The sequence below is a fragment of the Scyliorhinus torazame genome, chromosome 5 (genome assembly GCF_047496885.1).
Source record: "Scyliorhinus torazame isolate Kashiwa2021f chromosome 5, sScyTor2.1, whole genome shotgun sequence".
Classification (NCBI taxonomy): Eukaryota; Metazoa; Chordata; class Chondrichthyes; order Carcharhiniformes; family Scyliorhinidae; genus Scyliorhinus; species Scyliorhinus torazame.
In genome coordinates this window covers 244230698-244252512 of record NC_092711.1, presented here as the reverse complement: position 1 = coordinate 244252512, position 21815 = coordinate 244230698, and the positions used below count along the sequence as shown (strand labels likewise).

Sequence of the window (21815 nt, the reverse complement as noted above, 5' to 3'; positions counted from 1 at the left end):
GGGCGAGCAAGTCCAAATATTTTCTGTAAAATTCAACTGGGAATCCGTCCGGTCCCGGGGCCTTTCCCGTCTGCATGTTCCTAATTCCTTTCACCACTTCTTCTACCGTGATCTGTGCTCCCAGTCCCACCCTTTCCTGCTCTTCCACCTTGGGAATTTCCAGCCGATCCAAAAAATCCATCATTCTCTCCCTCCCATCCGGGGGTTGAGCTTCATACAATTTTTTATAAAATGTCTTGAACACTTCGTTCACTCTCTCCGCTCCCCGCTCCGTCTCTCCTTCCTCGTCCCTCACCCCCCCTATTTCCCTCGCTGCTCCCCTTTTCCTCAATTGGTGTGCCAGCAATCTGCTCGCCTTCTCTCCATATTCATACTGTACACCCTGCGCCTTCCTCCATTGTGCCTCTGCAGTGCCTGTAGTCAGCAAGTCAAATTCCACATGCAGCCTTTGCCTTTCCCTGTACAGTCCCTCCTCCGGTGCTTCCGCATATTGTCTATCCACCCTCAAAAGTTCTTGCAGCAACCGCTCCCGTTCCTTACTCTCCTGCTTCCCTTTATGTGTCCTTATTGATATCAGCTCCCCCCTAACCACCGCCTTCAACGCCTCCCAGACCACTCCCACCTGAACCTCCCCATTGTCATTGAGTTCCAAGTACTTTTCAATGCATCCCCTCACCCTTAGGCACACCCCCTCATCCGCCATTAGTCCCATGTCCATTCTCCAGGGTGGGCGCCCTCTTGTTTCCTCCCCTATCTCCAAGTCTACCCAGTGTGGGGCATGATCCGAAATGGCTATAGCCGTATATTCCGTTCCCCTCACCCTCGGGATCAATGCCCTACCCAACACAAAAAAGTCTATGCGTGAATAGACTTTATGGACATAGGAGAAAAACGAGAACTCCTTACTCCTAGGTCGACTGAATCTCCACGGGTCCACCCCTCCCATCTGCTCCATAAAATCCTTAAGCACCTTGGCTGCTGCCGGCCTCCTACCAGTCCTGGACTTCGACCTATCCAGCCTTGGTTCCAACACCGTGTTAAAGTCCCCCCCCATTATCAGCTTTCCGGTCTCTAGGTCTGGGATGCGTCCTAGCATTCGCCTCATAAAGTTGGCATCGTCCCAGTTCGGGGCATACACGTTTACCAAAACCACCATCTCTCCCTGTAATTTGCCACTCACCATCACGTATCTGCCCCCGTTATCCGCCACTATAGTCTTCGCCTCGAACATTACCCGCTTCCCCACTAATATAGCCACCCCCCTGTTTTTCGCATCCAGCCCCGAATGGAACACCTGCCCCACCCATCCTTTGCGCAACCTAACCTGGTCTATCAGTTTCAGGTGCGTTTCCTGTAGCATAACCACATCTGCTTTAAGTTTCTTAAGGTGTGCGAGTACTCGTGCCCTCTTTATCGGCCCGTTAAGCCCCCTCACGTTCCACGTGATCAGCCGAGTTGGGGGGCTTCCCACCGCCCCCCCCCCCCCCCCCCCCTTGCCGGTTAGCCATCATCTTTTTCCAGCTTCTCACCCAGTTCCCACGCAGCTGTATCTCTCCCAGACGGTGCCCCCCCGCCCATCCTTTCCCGTACCCACTCCCCCCTTTCCCCAGCAGCAGCAACCCAGTAATTCCCCCCTCTTCCCCCCCCCCCTGCTAGACCCCCCGCTAGCGTAATTACTCCCCCCATGTTGCTCCCAGAAGTCAGCAAACTCTGGCTGACCTCTGCTTCCCCCCGTGATCACGGCTCGCACCGTGCGACGCCCCCTCCTTCCTGCTTCTCTATTCCCGCCATAATTCTCATAGCGCGGGAACCAAGCCCGCGCCTCTCCCTCGGCCCCGCCTCCCATGGCCAACGCCCCATCTCCTCTCCCTCCCCACCTCCCCCCATCACCACCTGTGGGAGAAAGAAAAGTTACCATACCGCAGGATTAAAACATAAAACCCCTCTTCGCCCCCCCCCCATTCGCCCCACCACTTTGTCCAAACGTTCATTTTCATAATCCAATCATTCCAATTTTTCTTCTACAATAAAAGTCCACGCTTCATCCGCCGTTTCAAAGTAGTGGTGCCTCCCTTGATATGTGACCCACAGTCTTGCCGGTTGCAGCATTCCAAATTTTATCTTCTTTTTGTGAAGTACCGCTTTGGCCCGATTAAAGCTCGCCCTCCTTCTCGCCACCTCCGCACTCCAATCTTGATAAACGCGGATCACCGCGTTCTCCTATTTACTACACCGAGTTTTCTTCGCCCATCTAAGGACCATTTCTCTATCCTTAAAACGGAGGAATCTCACCACTATGGCTCTGGGAGTTTCTCCTGCTCTCGATCCTCGCACCATAACTCGGTATGCTCCCTCCACCTCCAACGGACCCGTCGGGGCCTCCGCTCCCATTAACGAGTGCAGCATCGTGCTCACATATGCCCCGACGTCCGCCCCCTCCACACCTTCAGGAAGGCCAAGAATCCTCAAGTTGTTCCTCCTTGCGTTGTTTTCCAGTGCCTCCAACCTCTCCACAGATCGTTTCTGGTGTGCCTCCTGTATCTCCGACTTCACCACCAGGCCCTGTATATCGTTCTCATTCTCTGCTGCTTTCGCCTTCACGACCCGAAGCTCCTGCTCCTGGGTCTTTTGTTCCTCTTTCAGCCCTTCAATCGCCTGTAATATCGGGGCCAACAACTCTTTCTTCATTTCCTTTTTTATCTCCTCCACGCAGCGTTTCAAGAACTCTTGTTGTTCAGGGCCCCATATGAAACTGCCACCTTCCGACGCCATCTTGGTTTCTGCTTGCCTTCCTTGCCATTGTTCCAAAGGATCCGCTGCAATCCGGCCACTTTCCTCTCCTTTTTCCATCCGTGTCCAGGGGGAACACCCTTCTGGTTTACCGCACGGTGTTTTTAGCCGTTAAAATTGCCGTTGGGGCTCCTATCAAGAGCCCAAAAGTCCGTTCCACCGGGAGCTGCCGAAACGTGCGACTCAGCTGGTCATCGCCGCACCCGGAAGTGGCCCCATCAATAAACTTAATTGCCACAGGTGGTTAGTGACATCATGAGTGGAACTCTCCAAAAAATGACTAAATATCATTTTGGGTGGGATTACAGGTGTGAATTCCCATCCCAATTCTCCCACACTTAGTCATTCTTTTGCAGCCAGGGGTGAAACGCATCGGAAAAGTGATGTGTTGGAACCAACATCGCCAGCAAGCCCAGCCTCACCAAGATCGGGCACCATTTTTAATGTGTGTCCCAATTTCAACGTGAGAGTGCAGGCCCGTCCCCAAAGGATTGCTTGCATCGGGGCATTAGAGACCTCCCAAAGGGTCTACCTTCAGGCCCACCCCCTTTTAGCCAGCATCAGCCCCCCCCCACCCCCCCCCCCCTCCTCCCCCAGTCATCGGTACCTTGAAACCCACCACCACCCTCTCCCCCACTCCACTATGGGGTCACCAAATGACCACCCCTTTCATGGACATGGCCCCTTTCAGGCTCTGCCCCTTGGAATCCCAGCAATGACAACAGGGTATCGGCACAGTGCCCTGCCATGTCCCCGACCATCTGGGAGCTCCAGTAATCTGAGTGTCATCATCGCCGCATCTGGTCTTCGGTGATGAAGATCAGTAGTGATACACGCCGACCTCACCTGTGTCGCTGTGTGGCGGGGGGAGAAAACCCTGGGAACCGGAGCATCCGGCTTCGAACGGTCTGAGCATATTTGAATGCTAATTTAAATATGCTCATCTGGTTCACGTCCAGTGAGGGCATGAACCAATTTGCGTCAGGATTCACGAGCCAGGATCATTGTACTCCGTTCGGTGCCCCCGGCGCAAACCATGTGTAGGGGCTTTCCCACTATTCTGGAATAGCCGGATGTGCACTAGGCACAATGCAGGCGGAGAATCATGCCCCCCCCCCATGATTTAGTTACATTTGTCTTCTGCTTGAGGTCGCTTGAGTGGAGTCTAGTTTATGTGTGATGATTGAAACTGAAACCAAGAAATTTTATTAAGTTATTATGCTTTGCTGTGCCTTAAGGTACACTGGAATATTCTCTGTAAGCTCATTAATAAATGCACTTCTATATTACAGCAAGCAATTCACCAATTGCCTCATGTAGCTGAGACTTTGATCCATGTTCCATTGGAAGGTAGTAATTTTGTGGATGCACGTCATGGGCAATGGTTGCGGCGCAGGCGCATTGATGGGGCACTCAACAGAGTCCCTATTGGTTTTTATCGGCGAGTCTGGAACATTTTACAAAAGGTCAGTGTGCTAAGCAGTGCTTCTGTAGAATCTGTTTTCTTTTCAATCATTGTTTTTAAAACTAATTTTTGAAATGAGGAAATCTGTTTTAAAGAATCTGATCTATCCTTTGCAGTGTCAAGGATTGGCTTTTGAAGGTAGCATTCTCCGATCATCTACAACTGAAGAGGTAAACCACATCTATCTTTTTTGGCCTTTTACTGTTTAGTTTGCCTCATCAATTTGTGCCTCCTTAATATATTATATTTGTAACTCGGTTCACCCATCCAAGACTAACTAAACTTGCCATTTCAGTATTAAAAAAATACTCAGCAGGTTAACTGGGAAGAGAGAGATGACGTTTGTGATGGAGATCACAATGTCTGCAGAATTCGGTTCAGAATAAGGACATGAATACGCCGCAGAAATTAATACCTCAAGTGTTTTTCAAAGTAGAATAAATCCACTTCAGCAGAAAGGTTTTTCTAAAGTCACCACCAGCTGCAAACACTTTAGCTGACCCCTAGGATCATTAAGCCATCCCAGACAAATGCAGGCTAAGGAAGATTCTTGAATTGACAGCCCATAAATGCTTCAAATTACCTTCCTGCAATTATAAGTATAAGCTAGAGTGCGGGGAGATATATTAGAAGACAGCAACTAGATTGAATTAAACAAACTTCTTTCTTAAACATAGTGGGCGAAATTCTCCCCCAACGGCGCGATGTCCGCCGACTGGCGCCCAAATCGGCGCCAATCAGACGGGCATCGCGCCACCCCAAAGGTGCGGAATGCTCCGCGCCGGAGAGATTTCCGCCCCGCCAGCTGGCGGAAATGGCGCTTGTTGCCCCGCCAGCTGGCGCGGAAATGCGGCGCATGCGCGGGAGCGTCAGTGGCCGCTGACAGTTTCCCGGCGCATGTGCGGGAGCGTCAGCGGCCGCTGAAAGATTCCCGCGCATGCGCAGTGGGGAGAGTCACTTCCGCCTCCGCCATGGTGGAGGCCGTGACGGAGGCGAAGGGAAAGAGTGCCCCCACGGCACAGGCCCGCCCGTGGATCGGTGGGCCTCGATCGCGGGCCAGGCCACCGTGGGGGCACCCCCCGGGGTCAGATCGCCCCGCGCCCCCCCCCCCCCCCCCCAGGACCCCGGAGCCCGCCCACGCCGCCTGGTCCCGCCGGTAAATACCAGGTTTGATTTACGCCGGCGGGACAGGCAATTTCTGGGCGGGACTTCAGCCCATCCGGGCCAGAGAATTGAGCGGGGGGTCCCGCCAACCGGCGCGGCCCGATTCCCGCCCCCGCCCAATCTCTGGTACCGGAGACTTCGGCGGGGGCGGGATTCAAGGCGGCCAACGGCCATTCTCCGACCCGGCGGGGGGGTCGGAGAATGACGCCCATGAACTTTGACACTTAAGATAACACCATTTTGAATAGTGGCTGCCTGGACATCTATATATTTAAGAATCTTGACACATTGAAAATGGACAGAAGTAGAAATGTGTCTCAAACAACTCCCTGTCCGACCATATATCTTAAACACCTGACATTCAAGCAGACACTAAGATCATTAAATCACATTATTGTTGATAAACCACAAACCTGGCCATTTGGCTATAGGAAATGGGCCAGTAGGGGAGATAAGACCCAGGAAAAGTCTTTCACTAAATAGGGAAAATTTATGTATAAAAGATGAGCAGTTAAGCAGAATCGGCACTCGCGCTCTCCTGCTAGAGTGCAGTCAAGATTAATTTTCTCCACCTGCTTAGTCAAAACAAAGACCATTATGGTTTTTGTAAGTATGTTTCTATTAAAGTTCTTAGAAATGTATTAGAAATTGATATGAGGTACTTTAGGATTTTCCATGTTTAGATGTATCCTTCTCTTAGAGAAGTTAGTTTGTTAGCAAAGGACTGTTAACTGATTTATATTTTTAACAGATAACAAAGGACTTAATCAATTCATATTTTTAACTCTGCAATTCTGTATGTGATCAATTGAGAGTATCTTATAATAAAAATACTATTTGAAATTAATCATGCAGTCTTACACACAATAGGTTTTAGATCCTAAACACTTATTTAGGAAGTCTTAAATGACAAGGATCCACGACTGACAGAGGTAGGGGTTTTAGTCATGAGAGACGTATTTGAACTTCTTCCATTAAAATGTAACTGAAATCCTGTTTAACTGTTTGAGACACAGAAAAGTAATCTCCCCCCGTGAGAGCTATTCTAACTAAGTCTTAACAGAGAAACAGATTTCCCTCTTTTGATGGCTTAACCTGATATAGGTTAGTAAGATAGTCCCTTCGGATCCGGAATACCTAAACCGCTCACACATTAACAGTTCAGGCTGATGAATTTTCATCGAAACTGGAAATGGTTTGAGATGTAACAGTGTTTTATTCCACAAAACCAAGGTCTGTGATAGGGTGGAAAATAGAGATGAAATGATGAGGGACAATAATGCAAGGCAAAGGGAGATTGTCATAGGACAAGTAAAGAAATAAAAAATTTGGTCTAGAAGAGGTGTAAAGGGCAGCATGGTAGCATAGTGGTTAGCACAATTGCTTCACAGCGCCAGGGTCCCAGGTCCGATTCCCGGCTTTGGTCACTGTCTGTGTGGAGTTTGCACGTTCTCCCCATGTGTGCGTGGGTTTCCTCCGGGTGCTCCGGTTTCCTTCCACAGTCCAAAGATGTACAGGTTAGGTGGATTGGCCATGCTAAATTGCCCTTGTCCAAAATTGCCCTTGGTGTTGGGTTGAGCTAGGGTTATGGGGATAGGGTGGAGGTGTGGGCTTGGGTAGGGTGCTCTTTCCAAGAGCAGGTGCAGACTCAATGGGCCTCCTTCTGCACTGTAAATTCTGTGATTCTATGATAAATGGCAATAACAGATCATTACCACAGTCGCTGACTGAAAAAATGGCAGCAGTGATCATGACCTAAAATTGTTGAATTTACTATTAAGTCCAAGAGGCTGTAGACGTCCAAATCAAAAGGTAAAATGCTGTTCATCATACTTTCATTGAACTTCATCACAATTTAGTGCCACCAACCTGTTCACAGTATGGGCAACTTTATACTCTGGCTTTGAGTTTTGCAAGTTGCAGACTCAAGCCAAATAGACCAACATAATCTTGGCATAATGTAGAATAGGGATGATGTGTTATCTTCAAATATAGTCAGAAGGGTAGCGCGTTGTCAGGAAATGCAATTATAATGACACCATAACTGACAATGCAGGGAGGCGGTGGCTTAGTGGTATTGTCACTGGACGAGTAATGCTCTGGGGGACCCGGATTTGAATCCCACCACGATAGATGGTAAATTCAATAAAAATCTGAATTGGAAGTCTAATGTTGATTGTGAAACCATTGTCAATGATCATAAAACCCATCTCGTTCATTAATGTCCTTTAGGGAAGCAAATCGGCTATCCTTACCTGAGCTGGCCTTCATGTGACTCCAGACCTACAGCAATGCCCACTGAAAGGGCTAGCAAGCCACTCAGTTCAAGGGTAATTAGGGATGGGCAATAAACACTGGCCCAGCTAGCGATGCTCTCATTCAGTGAATGAGAGAATTCATGTGTCTGTCACTTGCAATACTACAGTGGGGAAACGCAGCTTTCCTTTGCGTTGACTAAAGCTTAATAATCAAGTTTAAATTGTCAGTAATTTAAAAATATTCAACTTAAAGTAATTGGTGTTAAAATGAAAATCGCTTATTGTCACAAGTAGGCTTCAAATGAAGTTACTGTGAGAAGCCCCTAGTCGCCACATTCCGCCGCCTGTTCAGGGAGGCTGGCAGGGAATTGAACCCACGCTGCTGGCCTTGGGCTGCTTTACAAACCCGCTATTTAACCCATTGTGCTAAATTATTTTGGATAGTGTCCTTACATTTGACACATATCTGAACTAAAGTGAACATGTACTTATCTGAGTGTCACATTGGAGGCTTGAGGAGGCCATTTAGTTCGTGACGTTCGTCCGCCACATTTGAAAGTTAGACTTTTGAGGTTGCACTGAAAATCTAACCCTAGGAGTGTGGCAGCGCAGAAGTGGGGAAGGACGTAGAGCCGGTAGTTTTTAAACTCCCTTCCTGGACCGTGAGGTTTGCTACACAAAACCCCTTGATGTCTACTGAATGAGACCAGGTGGCCAAGGAGATTTTTTGACAGGGTGAACAGAGAGAGAACAGCGCCTGACCGTGTCGAGGTGTATGAAGCTCTCCGTGCTCCCAGAGTCGATCAGACAGGACGTTTCATGCCCATTGATGAGCACCGTCGTCATTGCAGTCGAGAATGTTCGGGGCCGAGACAGGTCCAGGGTCACCGAGGCTAGTCGTGGCAGCAGTTGGATGTTCTCTTTGGGCGGTGTGTCCGAATTGGGGTCCTGAGAGTCCAGCCAAGATGGCAGCACCCACTGGTCGCACATGGCTGGGGGTGTACAAGATGGCGGCGCCCGGAGGCCACACGTGGCCCTGGAGGAGAAAGATGGCGTCCGTGGAGAGGGTTGTGGTGGCGGTCCGTGTTCGCTTCCTGAGACCGCAGCGACCGCCCGGGCCTGGCATACCGCCACGAAGTGGCCCTTTTTTGCCGCATCCTTTGCAGAAGGATGAGCGGGCCGGACAGCACTGTTGGGGGTGCTTGGCCTGCCCGCAAAAATAGCAGCGGGGCCCCCGGGGTTGCTAGGCCGTCTCTCAGCACAAGCTTGTGGGGGGATGGAAGATGCATCAGGGTTGGCCGCAGTGGGGTTCCACGCTGCCCAGGGGGCTGCCGCGCGGTCGGGGACGTAAGCGCGTGCATTTCGGGAAGCCATATCCAGTTAGCTGGCGAGGGCCCGTGCCTCCTTGAGGCCTAGTGTCTCTTTCTCCAGCAATCGCTGGCAGATTTGGGAGGACAGCATACCTGCAACAAAAGCGTCCCGGATCAAAAGTTCTGTGTGGTCGCTCGCCGAAACTTGCGGGCAGCTGCAGTTTCTCCCCAACACCAGGAGCGCACGGTAGAACTCCTCCAGCGATTTCCCAGGGATTTGTCGCCTCGTCGCTAGTAGATGCCGGGTGTAGACCTGGTTTACAGGGCGAATATAATGTCCTTTCAGCAGATCCATTGCGGCCTCAAAGTCGTCCGCATCCTGGATGAGGGTGTAGATCTCTGGGCTCACCCTCGAGTGCAGAATTTGTAGTTTCTGGTCTTCCGTGTGTGTGTTTTCGGCCGTCCCGAGACATCCATTGAAGCACGCCAGCCAGTGCTTGAAGGTTGCCGCTGGGTTTGCCGAGTGGGGGCTGAGTTGCAGACACTCCGGCTTGATTCGGAGCTCCATTCTTTAAAATCTAGTGTAATAAATTGATGCTCGATCAATAACTCCAGAAGCAAGATTGAAGACAATTGAAGGCTTTATTACACTAGATGTTTCCCCCAGCAGCGCAGGTACAGAAGGCAGCTGCTGGGGCGACACGGGCTCTTATACCCCGCCTTGCTGGGCGCAGCCAGCAGACAGGCTTAACCAATGAGAACAGAGTACCTTCTACACCAATGGTCTTCCGGCATTACAGAGTACCATAATACCTCTAATACTGACTACCATACATGCACTTCCAGGAGCACTGGACAGAAATTTGAAACAGGAACTGATTTCCCCCTCCCTGGCCTAATCAAACCAAAACGAGTTGCTAATGTTCATAATTACAGTACCTGAAAGCTAATAGCAAAGTGGGATTGCAACTGGAGCCTTCTAATTTGTATCATTCAGAGAAACATTTCATCTATCACTTGAAACATCAATAATGGAATTATAAGATGTTACAGCAAGAACAAGTCCATTCAGCCCCTCATTTGTACTATTCACCTTCCCATTCATTCTGTTTAATTTTTTATTCTAATTTGTACTTCAATCTAATATAACAAATCTCTCTTTTTTTTAACCATGCAAGGGGGATAATATTAAGACTCAATTTAAGCACTTTACAATTCCCACTATTGATTTGGGATTTCCCGTATCAAAGGTAGAGACCGTATTCTGCAGGACAAATTATCATTCCCAGTGCTGGCACTCTTATCTCACTTGTAAAGATAACTTTCACTTGACATCTTCAATGTGGCTGTGACAAAAGTAAACTATTCCCCCTGGCCTTTCGTGATCTGTTACAGCCTTTGACACCACCACTGTTTCTCCACTGTCAGTCAGCTGGATGGGGACTACCCTCATCTGGTTCCATTCTTAACTATCTAATGGTAGCTAGAGTATAACACACAATGGCTTCTCTTCCTGTTCCTACATTATTACCTCTGGTATCTACCAAGAATGGATGTATCCTTGGCCCCCATCTATTTCTGCTCTTCGTGCTACCCCTTAGCATCAACATCCAAAAGCAAAGCGTTACGTTTTCACATATATACTAATGACACCCATCACCTCCTTCACTGTTGCTAAGTAATCAGACTGATTATTTTAAATGCAGTACAGGATGAGCATAAATTTCCCCAATTAAATATTGAGAAGACTGAATCCTTGGCCCTCACTTCAAACTCAATTCTCTAGCTACTGTGTCTATCTTTCAGCCTTGGGTAACAGTCTGAGGCAAAATCTGAGATAAATGTTTGCAAACTTGATGTCATGTTTGAGCCTGAGATTAATTTAAAAACAAAATATATATATATATATATTTTAATTCGGATTTTCAATTTTTAAAAAAATATATATTTTATTCAAATTTTTCGGTCAAACAAAGACAGTACAAAAGTTTCCCCTTTTGCAACTTTAAAACAATATAAATAATGATGATGACCGTTTTTTTTTTTAAGAATAAATAATATATTAACTAGACGGCAACTGCCAGCAACAAAAATAAAAACTAGCCAATATCCAAAATAATAAAGTCACAAAGACCAATATAAATAACTCATACAAACACCTGTACAAAACCCCTGAGGGCCCAGGTGGGCCCCCCCCCTCCTCCCCCCCCCCCCCCCCCCCCCCCCGGGTTGCTGCTGCTACCTTTCCCATTTCCCTTATCGTTCTGCGAGATAGTCGAGGAATGGTTGCCACCGCCTGGTGAACCCTTGAGCCGAACCTCTCAGTGCATATTTTATCCGCTCCAGTTTTATAAACCCCGCCATGTCATTTATCCAGGCCTCCACGCCTGGGGGTTTAGCTTCTTTCCACATGAGTAATATCCTTCGCCGGGCTACTAGGGACGCAAAGGCCTCTCTCGCCTCCTGCACTCCCGGCTCGTCCGCAACCCCAAATATCGCCAACCCCCAGCCTGGCTCGACCCTGACCCCCACCACCCTTGAAAGCACATTCGCCACCCCCACCCAGAACCCATGCAGTACCGGGCATGACCAAAACATGTGGGTGTGGTTCGCTGGGCTTCCCGCGCATCTCCCGCACCTATCCTCCACTCCAAAAAATCTACTTAACCTTGCTCCAGTCATGTGCGCCCTATGTAGAACATTGAATTGTATCAGGCTGAGCCTGGCGCATGAGGACGAAGAGTTTACCCTACTTAAGGCATCTGCCCACAGCCACTCCTCAATCTCTTCCCCTAGCTCCTCTTCCCATTTTCCCTTCAGCTCCTCCACCATCGTCTCCCCCTCGTGCCTCATTTCTCTGTATATATCTGACACCCTACCATCCCCCACCCATGCCCCCAAAATCACTCTGTCCTTTATCTCTTGCGCCGGGAGCCGCGGAAATTCCCTCACCTGTTGCCTCGCAAAAGCCCTCAGTTGCATATATCGAAATGCATTCCCCGGTGGCAACCCATATTTTTCTGTCAGTGCTCCCAGACTCGCAAACGTCCCGCCTAGGAACACATCCTTCAATTTCACAATCCCTGCTCTCTGCCAAGCTTTAAATCCCTCATCTATCTTCCCCGGGACGAACCTGTGGTTGTTCCTTATCGGGGACCTCACCGAGGCACCTGTCACTCCCTTATGCCGTCTCCACTGCCCCCAAATTTTCAGCGTTGCCACCACCACTGGACTTGTGGTGTATTTCTTCGGGGAGAACGGTAAAGGCGCCGTCGCTAATGCTTTTAGGCTGGTTCCCCTACAGGACGCCATCTCTAGTCTTTTCCACGCCGCTCCCTCCCCTTCCCCCATCCACTTGCATACCATTGATATGTTGGCGGCCCAATAATAGTCACTTAAACTCGGCAGTGCCAGTCCCCCCCCTATCCCTACTACGCTGCAGGAACCCCCTCTTCACTCTTGGGGTCTTCCCAGCCCACACAAAACTCATAATGCTCTTATCCACTTTCTTGAAAAAGGCCTTTGTAATCATCACAGGGAGGCACTGGAACACAAAAAGAAACCGCGGAAGGACCACCATTTTAACCACCTGCACCCTACCCGCCAGTGACAGGGACACCATGTCCCATCTCCTAAAGTCCTCTTCCATCTGCTCCACCAATCTTACTAAATTAACCTTATGCAAGGTTCCCCAGTGGCCATCTGGATCCCGAGGTACCGAAAGTCCCTTGTTACTCTCCTCAACGGCAAATCATCTATTCCCCTGCCCTGTTCCCCAGGGTGCATCACAAACAGCTCACTCTTCCCCATATTCAATTTATATCCTGAAAATTCCCCGAACTCCCTGAGTGTCTGCATTATCTCGGGCATCCCCTCCACTGGGTCCACGACATACACCAGCAAATCATCCGCGTATAGTGACACCCGGTGCTCTTCTCCTCCCCTAAGTACTCCCCTCCACTTCCTAGAGCCCCTCAGCGCTATGGCCTGTGGCTCAATTGCCAACGCAAACAGTAACGAGGACAGAGGACATCCCTGTCTTGTCCCTCTGTATAGACGGAAGTGGTCAGATCTCTGCCTATTTGTAATCACACTTGCCACCGGGGCCCTGTATAGAAGCTGAACCCATCCATAAAGCCCCTCTCCAAATCCAAATCTCAACACTTCCCACAGGTAATCCCACTCCACTCTATCAAATGCTTTCTCTGCATCCATCGCCACCACTATCTCCGCCTCCCACTCCGACGGGGGCATCATCATCACACCCAACAGCCTCCGTATGTTAGTGTTCAATTGTCTCCCCTTAACAAACCCCGTTTGATCCTCGTGAACCACCCCGGGACACAATCCTCCATCCTCGTCGCCATCACCTTGGCCAGAAGCTTGGCATCTACATTCAGGAGGGAGATAGGCCTGTAAGACCCGCACTGCAGCGGGTCTTTGTCCCTTTTCAAGAGCAGCGATATCATCGCCTCCGACATCGTCGGGGGCAACGTCCCCCTTTCCTTGGCCTCATTAAAGATTCTCGTCAGAAGCGGGGCCACCAGGTCCACTTATTTCCTATAAAATTCCACCGGGAACCCATACGGTCCTGGGGCCTTCCCTACCTGCATGCTCCCAATCACTTTTACCACCTCCTCCACCTCAATCTGTGCTCCCAGTCCTGTCCTCTCCTGCTCCTCAGCCTTCGGGAGTTCCAACTGGTCTAGGAAGTGCATCATTCCCTCCTTCCCTTCTGGGGGCTGAGCCTTATACAGCCTCTCATAAAATGCCTTAAACACCCCGTTCACCCTCTCCGCTCCCCGTTCCATCTCACCCTCCTCGTCCCTAACCCCTCCAATCTCCCTCGCCGCCCCCCTCTTCCTCAGTTGTTGGGCCAGTAACCGGCTCACCTTCTCTCCGTACTCATACTGCACTCCCTGTGCCTTCCTCCATTGTGCCTCCGCCTTGCCCGTGGTCAACAAATCAAATTCCGTGTGCAACCTTCGTCTTTCCCTGTATAGTCCTTCATCCGGGGCCACCGCATACTGCCTATCCACCCTCAAAATTTCTCTCAACAATCTCTCCCTCTCTTTGCTCTCTTGTTTCCCCTTATGGGCCCTTATGGAAATCAGTTCCCCTCTGACCACCGCCTTCAGTGCTTCCCAGACCACTCCCACCTGAACCTCTCCATCGTCATTAATCTCCAGATACCTTTCGATACATCTCCTTACCCTTACACACACACCCTCGTCCGCCAACAATCCCATATCTAATCTCCACAGTGGGTGCTGTTCCTTTTCCTCTCCTACTTCCAGATCTACCCAATGTGGGGCATGGTCCGAAATGGCTATAGCCGAGTACTCCGTCCCGGCCACCTTCGGGATCAGCGCCCTTCCCAGGACAAAGTCTATCCGAGAATACACCTTGTGGACATGGGAGAAGAAGGAGAACTCTTTACTCCTAGGCCTAGTAAATCTCCAGGGATCCACTCCTCCCATCTGCTCCATGTAGTCCTTAAGCACCTTGGCCGCTGCCGGCCTCCTCCCGGTCCTAGACCTGGACCGGTCCAGCCCTGGATCCAGCACCGTGTTGACGTCTCCCCCCATTACCAACTTTCCCGCCTCCAGGTCCGGGATACGCCCCAGCATACGCTTCATGAAGTTGGCATCATCCCAGTTCGGGGCATATACATTCACCAGAACCACCACCTCACCTTGCAATCTGCCACTCACCATCACGTATCTACCCCCACTGTCCGCCACTATGGTCCACGCCTCAAACAATACCCGTTTCCCACTAATATTGCCACCCCTCTATTTTTCGCATCCAAGCCCGAGTGAAATACCTGTCCCACCCATCCTTTTCGTAATCTGACCTGATCCGCCAGTTTCAGATGCATCTCCTGCAGCATGACCACATCTGCCTTTAATTTCTTTAGGTGCGCAAGTACCCTTGCCCTCTTAATCGGCCCATTCAGCCCTCTCACGTTCCACGTGATCAACCGGGTTGGGGGGCTCTTTTACCCCCCCCCCCCCCCCTCCCCCATCGACTAGCCATCCCCTTTTTTAGACCAGCTCCTCACCCGGTTCCCACGCACCCACTTGTCCCCCCAACGGTGTCCTCCCGTCCCGACCATCCCATCCCGTAGCAGCTCCCCCTTCCCCTTAACAGCAGCAACCCAGTTATTCCCCCCACCCCCCGCTAGATCTCACTCTAGCGTGATTGCTCCCCCCATGTTGCTTCCAGAAGTCAGCAAAATCTGGCTGACCTCGGCTTCCCCCGTTAATCCTCAGCCTCCCATTGTGTAAGGCTCCCTCCTTCCTGCCACAATTACCATAGCGCGGGAGCAAAGCCCGAGCTTCCCACTCGGCCCCGCCCTTAATGGCGCAGCTCCCTCTCTCCTTCCCCCTCTGCTTCCCCACCGGCGCTCACAGTTCACCATACCCCCCCCCCCATCGAGGGGAAAGAGAAAATTTTCCCCCCCTTCCGATTCCCAGTCCCACGCAATCACACCACTACTTTATTACAAAAGTTCTTTCTCTCTCCAGTCTAGTCCAGCTTCTCCTCTTCAATGAATGTCCACGCCTCTTCTGCCATCTCGAAGTAGTGGTGTTTCCCTTGATGTGTAACCCACAGTCTCGCCGGCTGCAGCATACCAAATTTAACTTTCTTTCTATGGAGCACCGCCTTGGCCCGATTGAAACTCTCCCTCCGCACTCCAATCCTGGTACACGCGGATCACCGCGTTCTCCCACCTGCAGCTCCGTGTCTTTTTCGCCCATCTCAGGACCATCTCCCTGTCTTTATAGCGGTGAAACCTCACCACTATAGCTCGAGGTATTTCTCCCGCCTTCGGTCTTCTCGCAAGGACTCTATATGCTCCCTCCACTTCCAAGGGGCCCGTCGGGGCCTCCGGTCCCATTAAGGTATGAAGCATCGTGCTCACATATGCCCTGACGTCCGCTCCCTCTGCACCTTCGGGAAGATCCAAAACTCTTAGGTTCTTCCTCCTCGAGCTATTTTCCAAGGCTTCCAGCCTCTCCATACACCTCTTATGCAGTGCCTCGTGTGTCTCTGTCTTCACCACCAGGCCCTGTATTTCGTCCTCATTTTCGGCAGCCTTTGCTTTCACGCCACAAAGCTCCAATTCTTGGGTCTTCTGCGCCTCCTTTAGCCCCTCAATCGCCTGCAGCATCGGGGCCAGCACCTCATTCTTTAGCTCCTCAACACATCTCCGAAGGAACTCTTGCTGTTCCGGGCCCCATACCAAACGGCCTCCCTCCGCCGCCATCTTGCTTTGTGTTTCCCTTCCTTGCCGCTGCTCCAGAGGATCCTCTGCAATCCGGCCACTATTATCTCCTTTCTCCATGTACATCCGGGGAGATTCCTTTCTGTTTCACTGCACAATGGGTTTAGCCGTCAAAAATTGCAGTTGGGGCTCCCAATAAGAGCCCAAAAGTCCGTTCAAACGGGAGGTGCCGAAACGTGCGACCTAGCTGGTCATCGCCGCACCCGGAAGTCGGATTTTCAATTTATATCATACACAATTGTGCAAAACAACAAGACAGAGTAAAATACCTGTACAAACGTAAGAACCTGAAACATAGCCTACCCTCTTCTCTTTCCCCCCCCCCCCCCCCTTTTACACATTGTTTTTTATTGGTTATTTACATTTGGCTGGTGGCAACATTGTTGCACGCTACCGTGGGTAGCACGGTAGCACAGTGGTTAGCACAGTTGCTTCACAGCTCCGGGTACCAGGTTTGATTCCCGGCTTGGGTGACCGTCTGTGTGGAGTCTGCACGTTCTCCCCGTGTCTGTGTGGGTTTCCTCCAGATGCTCCGGCTTCCTCCCACAGTCCAAAGATGTGGTCGGGAAGCTAACCTCCTATTTTACTATTTATGTGTGGCTCCCTGGTATTCAAACATACCAGAGGCATGCTTGTGGTCCCCCAGGTGTGCCCTTCCTGTTGCTGTCCTGAGCATCCTCCCTTTCCCCCGCGCCCTTATATTCCCATATATTTCCGCTACCGTTAAGAATGCCCATTTCCACCTCCATAACATCACCCGACTTCACCTATCTCAGCTCATCTGCTGCTGTAACCCTCATTCATGCCTCCTTATCTCTAGACTTGACTGTTCCAATACACTACTGGTTGGTTTCCCATTTTCTACTCGCTGTAAACCTGAGGATACCCAGAACTCTGCCATCAGTGTCCAAATCTGGTACTTGTGCCAGCTGTGTGTTACTGCATCATGTGCCTATCAAACTAAATTAGATTCAGTCGAGGTAGACATTCAGTCTTCTCCTTTCCAAATTGTTTGTGCAGATAAGAGTCAATTTAAAGTGAAAGCCATTAAAATACATTTTTGCTGTCAATCTAGATAACTATGAGCAGAATTATTGATTGGACCACTAAAAGTTCATTTTGTTCCATTTATCCCTTTTCTTTTAACAATCTTCTCCCATCCTCCAATACCTTCAGTTTTATTTTTGAATTTAGACTGGGCTATTCAGGAGTTTACACCTGCATAGGTAGTGTGTGGATGTGGTTGGATGGTTGGGCGGGGTAGACATGTGGTTGTACCTGTGGGCATGTGGTAGGGTGGGTGGCTTTGTTAAGCTGAGCAAAGGTACATCACAATTGAGTTGTAATACTGTTCTTAGCTGACATTCACTCAGAAGTTCATTGATTCATATAATTCTTTTTAAAAATATAAATTTAGAGTACCCAATTATTTTTTTCCAATTAAGGGGTAATTTAGCGTGGCCAATCCACCTACACTGCACATCTTTGTGTAACACGGGGAGAATGTGCAAGCTACACACGGAGAGTGACCCAGAGCCGGGATCGAACTGGGACCTCGGGGCGTGAGGCAGCAGGGCTAACCCACTGCGCCACCGTGCTGCCCTGATTCATAGAATTAACAGTGCAGAAGGAGGTCATTCGGCCCATCGAGTCTGCACTGTCCCTTGGAAAGAGCACCCTATCCTTACTTACTTTTGTCCTCTGTCTTTATTTCTAAAGCTCAGGATCCTGAATGCCTTTTTAACCATTTTCTGAACCTGCCCTGCTACATTTACGATTTGTGCACATATACCCCCAAATCTCTGTTACTGCAGCAATTAAAATTCTACCTATTAGTTTCTTTCTACGTTCTACAAAACTAAAATGTATCTCTTTACACTTCTCTGCACTAAATTTCATCTGACACATATCTGCCCATTCCATCACTGGCTGGCATGGTGGCACTATGGTTAGCACTGCTGTCTCATAGCACCAGAGACCCGGATTCAATTCTGGCCTTGGATGACTGTGTGGAGTTTGCGCATTCTCCTTGTGTCTGCATGGGTTTCCTCCTGGCTCTCCGGTTTCCCCTCTCAGTCCAAAGATGTGCAGGTTGGGTGGAGTTACGGGAATAGGCCCACTGCACCGCACTATGTCGGGTGCTCTTTCAGCGGGTTGGTACAGACTCAATAGACTGAATGGTCTCATTCTGCGCTGTAGAGATTCTATGGATCAGTCTGTCTAAGTTTCATTATTCTCCCTGCAGTTCACAATTCATCCAGATTTTGGGTCACCAGCAAATGTGAAATTGTGCCTGTACACCCAAATCTAAGTTATGACTATATATCAAGAAAAGCAGTGGTCCTGGTACAGACTGCCAGGGAACGCAACTTCCCCAAAAAACAATGACTACTGCTGTTCACTACTACTGTTTCCTGTCACCCAGCCAAATGCATATCCACGCTGCTACTGTTCTTTTTATTCCATCTTCATCTTAGCTGATAAGCCTACTATGTGGCATGTTATTAAACGCCTTTTGGAAATCCACACCACATCAACCACATTACACTCCGTTACTTATCAAAAAAACTGCCATTTCTTGGAGATAGTTACTGAGATTAATGACTTGATTTACTTGACCTGCAATTTTTTTTTTCTTTCTAAATAGATGACTCCTGGTGAAATAAAATTTGCAGTTCAGGTAGAGACTTTCCTGAACAGTGTGCCACACCCAGAATATCGGCAGCTTCTTGTAGAAACAATCCTCGTCCTCACCATGCTGGCCGATGCAGATGTACAAATTATTGGTGAAATAATTCGAGTCGATCGCATTGCACACATGGCAAATAACTTATTTATCGAGGATCAGGTAAAATTTTCTTTTCATAAACTAGAGTATCATTATTTCCTCTCTTGGTCCTATATCTTCTTCCCTGGCCGGAAAGTTTGAAGCAAGGAGTAGGTAATCTAAAAAAGCCAGTTTGTATTTAATTATTGGAACCTCCGTGTGTTGCCTGTTCTCTCTCTCTTGTGGTTTTTCTCTTCCCCATTCATCTCCAGATATTGCAGCAGATTCAGAAATATGTCCAACAGTGCAATAATTTGGAGAACCCCTGGGGCCAAATTCAAAGCTCCCCACCAGGTAGCTGGTGATATTGGGTGACATGCCTGTCAGTGGATCCATTTAAGGCCCTTAAATGAACAATCAATTCACACTTCAGGGCCCCATTCCACCACTGTTGAGATTTAAATGGTAGCGGGAGAGACTCATGCCAAGTGGCTAGATTCTTAGTGGCTAGGGGGGAGGAGGGTCCCTCCTTAGCAGGTTCCCTGGGCTCCTCAAAGAGCCAAGTCCCACCAATTCCCACAGATCCTCCATCTTACTGGCACTCCTCCCATCACCCATCCCACCCACACTTGCTCCTTTCCAGGGATCCAGCGATGGTCCCAGTTGAAGGCCCCAGAGTAATACCAGGATTGGCCATCATATCTGATGGGCTGACAGCTCTTTGAGGTGAGACTTGCTGTTCCTGACATGCAGAAATCACAACTGGTCATTAAATGGCTGTAGGGCAGCTATTCCTCTCTTGGGAAGATTCCTGCCTGACATTTTAACTGAGAGAGGTGAAGACTCTAGATCATCCATGGATTTTTATATTCCTTCCATCTCCAAGACGGCCCTGAGCCTTAACTTTGTTGGTATTATCTTTTATAAAGATGTGGCACTAATTGGATTTTCCACTTTTTTTTTTTCCAATAGACAGCCCTGGGTGCTGATGATATCATGCTGGAGAAGGATATTGCCACTGGGATTTGCAAGTTGTTATACGACAGTGCCCCAAGCGGTCGCTTTGGCTCCATGACCTATCTTTTGAAGGCTGTAGTCATATATGTGGATGAATTCTTACCAGGCACTGGGTGCGCTATGCAGTAAACTGCTCATCAAGTTTATTGATGTAATCTAAATCAAGACACTGGACACCGAGTTGCCATGTGCAGCATTGAACTTGGATGTTACCATGCACTAGTAATCCAAAAACTGTGAAGTCCATGTTGAATCATTTATAGTTACAAATTACTAAATTAAATCCTTAAATCGATTAAATCTTCACAGAAAGGGAAGCATGACCTAGTGTACATTTCTATATGCCCCTGTATTCAGTAGGAATTGGAGAATATCTGGAATGTTTTATATAACTTTTTTTAATATATCAGCAAAATTATATAATTAAACCATGCAAAACTTTACACATGGCTAAAAGCATGCTATTTATTGTAGATTCTTGGGAAAGAAAGCCATCTATTACAGTTCGTGGTTGAAATATATAACCTTGTATAAACTCCTTTTTAAAAAAGAAAACAGTACTGAACATATTGTGGTACCTTTTGAGAAAACTGTATTTTGTATGCAAACAATTTTAACTTATAAAATTAAAATAATAGGTTCAATGGTGCATGCAAGCAACTCTTCCATCGTCCTAATATCTCCTATGTTGCATGACATCTAGCACACATTAATATTATGCAATTCTTATAGGTTTGACGAAGCTAATCTCCGGATTCGATAACAAAAAACACATTTTTCTCCTCACCCCCAAGCAAAATTGTAGCGATCAGGTGTTTGGTTTATATTTCCTTTCGTATATTTTTAAAAAGAAATTTACACTTTGACAGTAATGATCAGGGTAATGTTGCTGCCTTATCTTGAGTAATAATCTATAAGAAACTTAGTTTTAGAAGTTAAGAGTATTTTTTAAAATCATAAACCAGAGAAATATTTATCTATTTTGGTGATATGCTTGTTATTTAGGCAATCTGCTTAACAATTTGCTTTTAGTTGAGCTGTTTAATACACTATGTTTTAATACAAGGGTAGTCAAGCCTAATGAACTGCAATCATTCTGCTGCACAATTATAGGAAAGTTGTTTGTGTAATGCAACAAAGAGTAGAGGCTGGCACTTTAAGGCTTAAATGAACATTGTGGGGAAGGGGTGTAAAATAGCTGGGAAACTGAGTGTGTGCCATCTGTTTTAAATGATGCTTATGAAGATGTCATATTCAGATCACTATTATTGCCTTCAAAACTGTATCAGATACAACTAAGAAGAAATCAGTTACCCTTCACTTGGTTCAACACTTAATACACCTCCCAGCTTCACCAAAAATCTGACTTTGTTTCATAAAAACATTTATTAAAACTATGAATTCAATATGAAATTGTTTAGAAATGTGTTTGTTATGCCAATATTTTAATATTTTCTCTGATCTGTGGGTACTTTGTACAATTATTTGCCTTTCGAAATTTTTAGCTGCCAGTGCCTCATCACTGAAAGTCACAATAGGAATTCTCTGAAAATGTTGTACACACTCTCCGTATCTTTTTCTGATCTAGATGAGCCTTTTACATGGTTATCTGCCTCCAGTGTGTCTCCTCCATAGTCCATAGATGCGTGGAACTGTTCTCATCCGGCTTTACTCTTGACTATCTTGTAGTTCAAGAATCCCCTGCAACAGCTTTTCTTTCTGGTCGTGGACCATCTCTGGAGTCCCTAAAGTT

At 48.3% G+C, this 21815-nt stretch overlaps 1 protein-coding gene across 1 annotated transcript in view; it reads left to right on the top strand.

Moving 5' to 3' along the window:
- Positions 1–21475, top strand: part of phka1a (phosphorylase kinase, alpha 1a (muscle)) — a 252415-nt gene extending 230940 nt beyond the window's left edge. Inside the window, exons 30-33 of the mRNA XM_072505235.1 lie at positions 4083–4256; positions 4372–4425; positions 18926–19126; positions 20018–21475. Coding sequence (XP_072361336.1) covers positions 4083–4256; positions 4372–4425; positions 18926–19126; positions 20018–20191 — 603 coding nt within the window. The 3' untranslated portion in view covers positions 20192–21475. The remainder of the gene's footprint in view (positions 1–4082; positions 4257–4371; positions 4426–18925; positions 19127–20017) is intronic.
- The last annotated feature ends 340 nt before the right edge of the window (positions 21476–21815 follow it).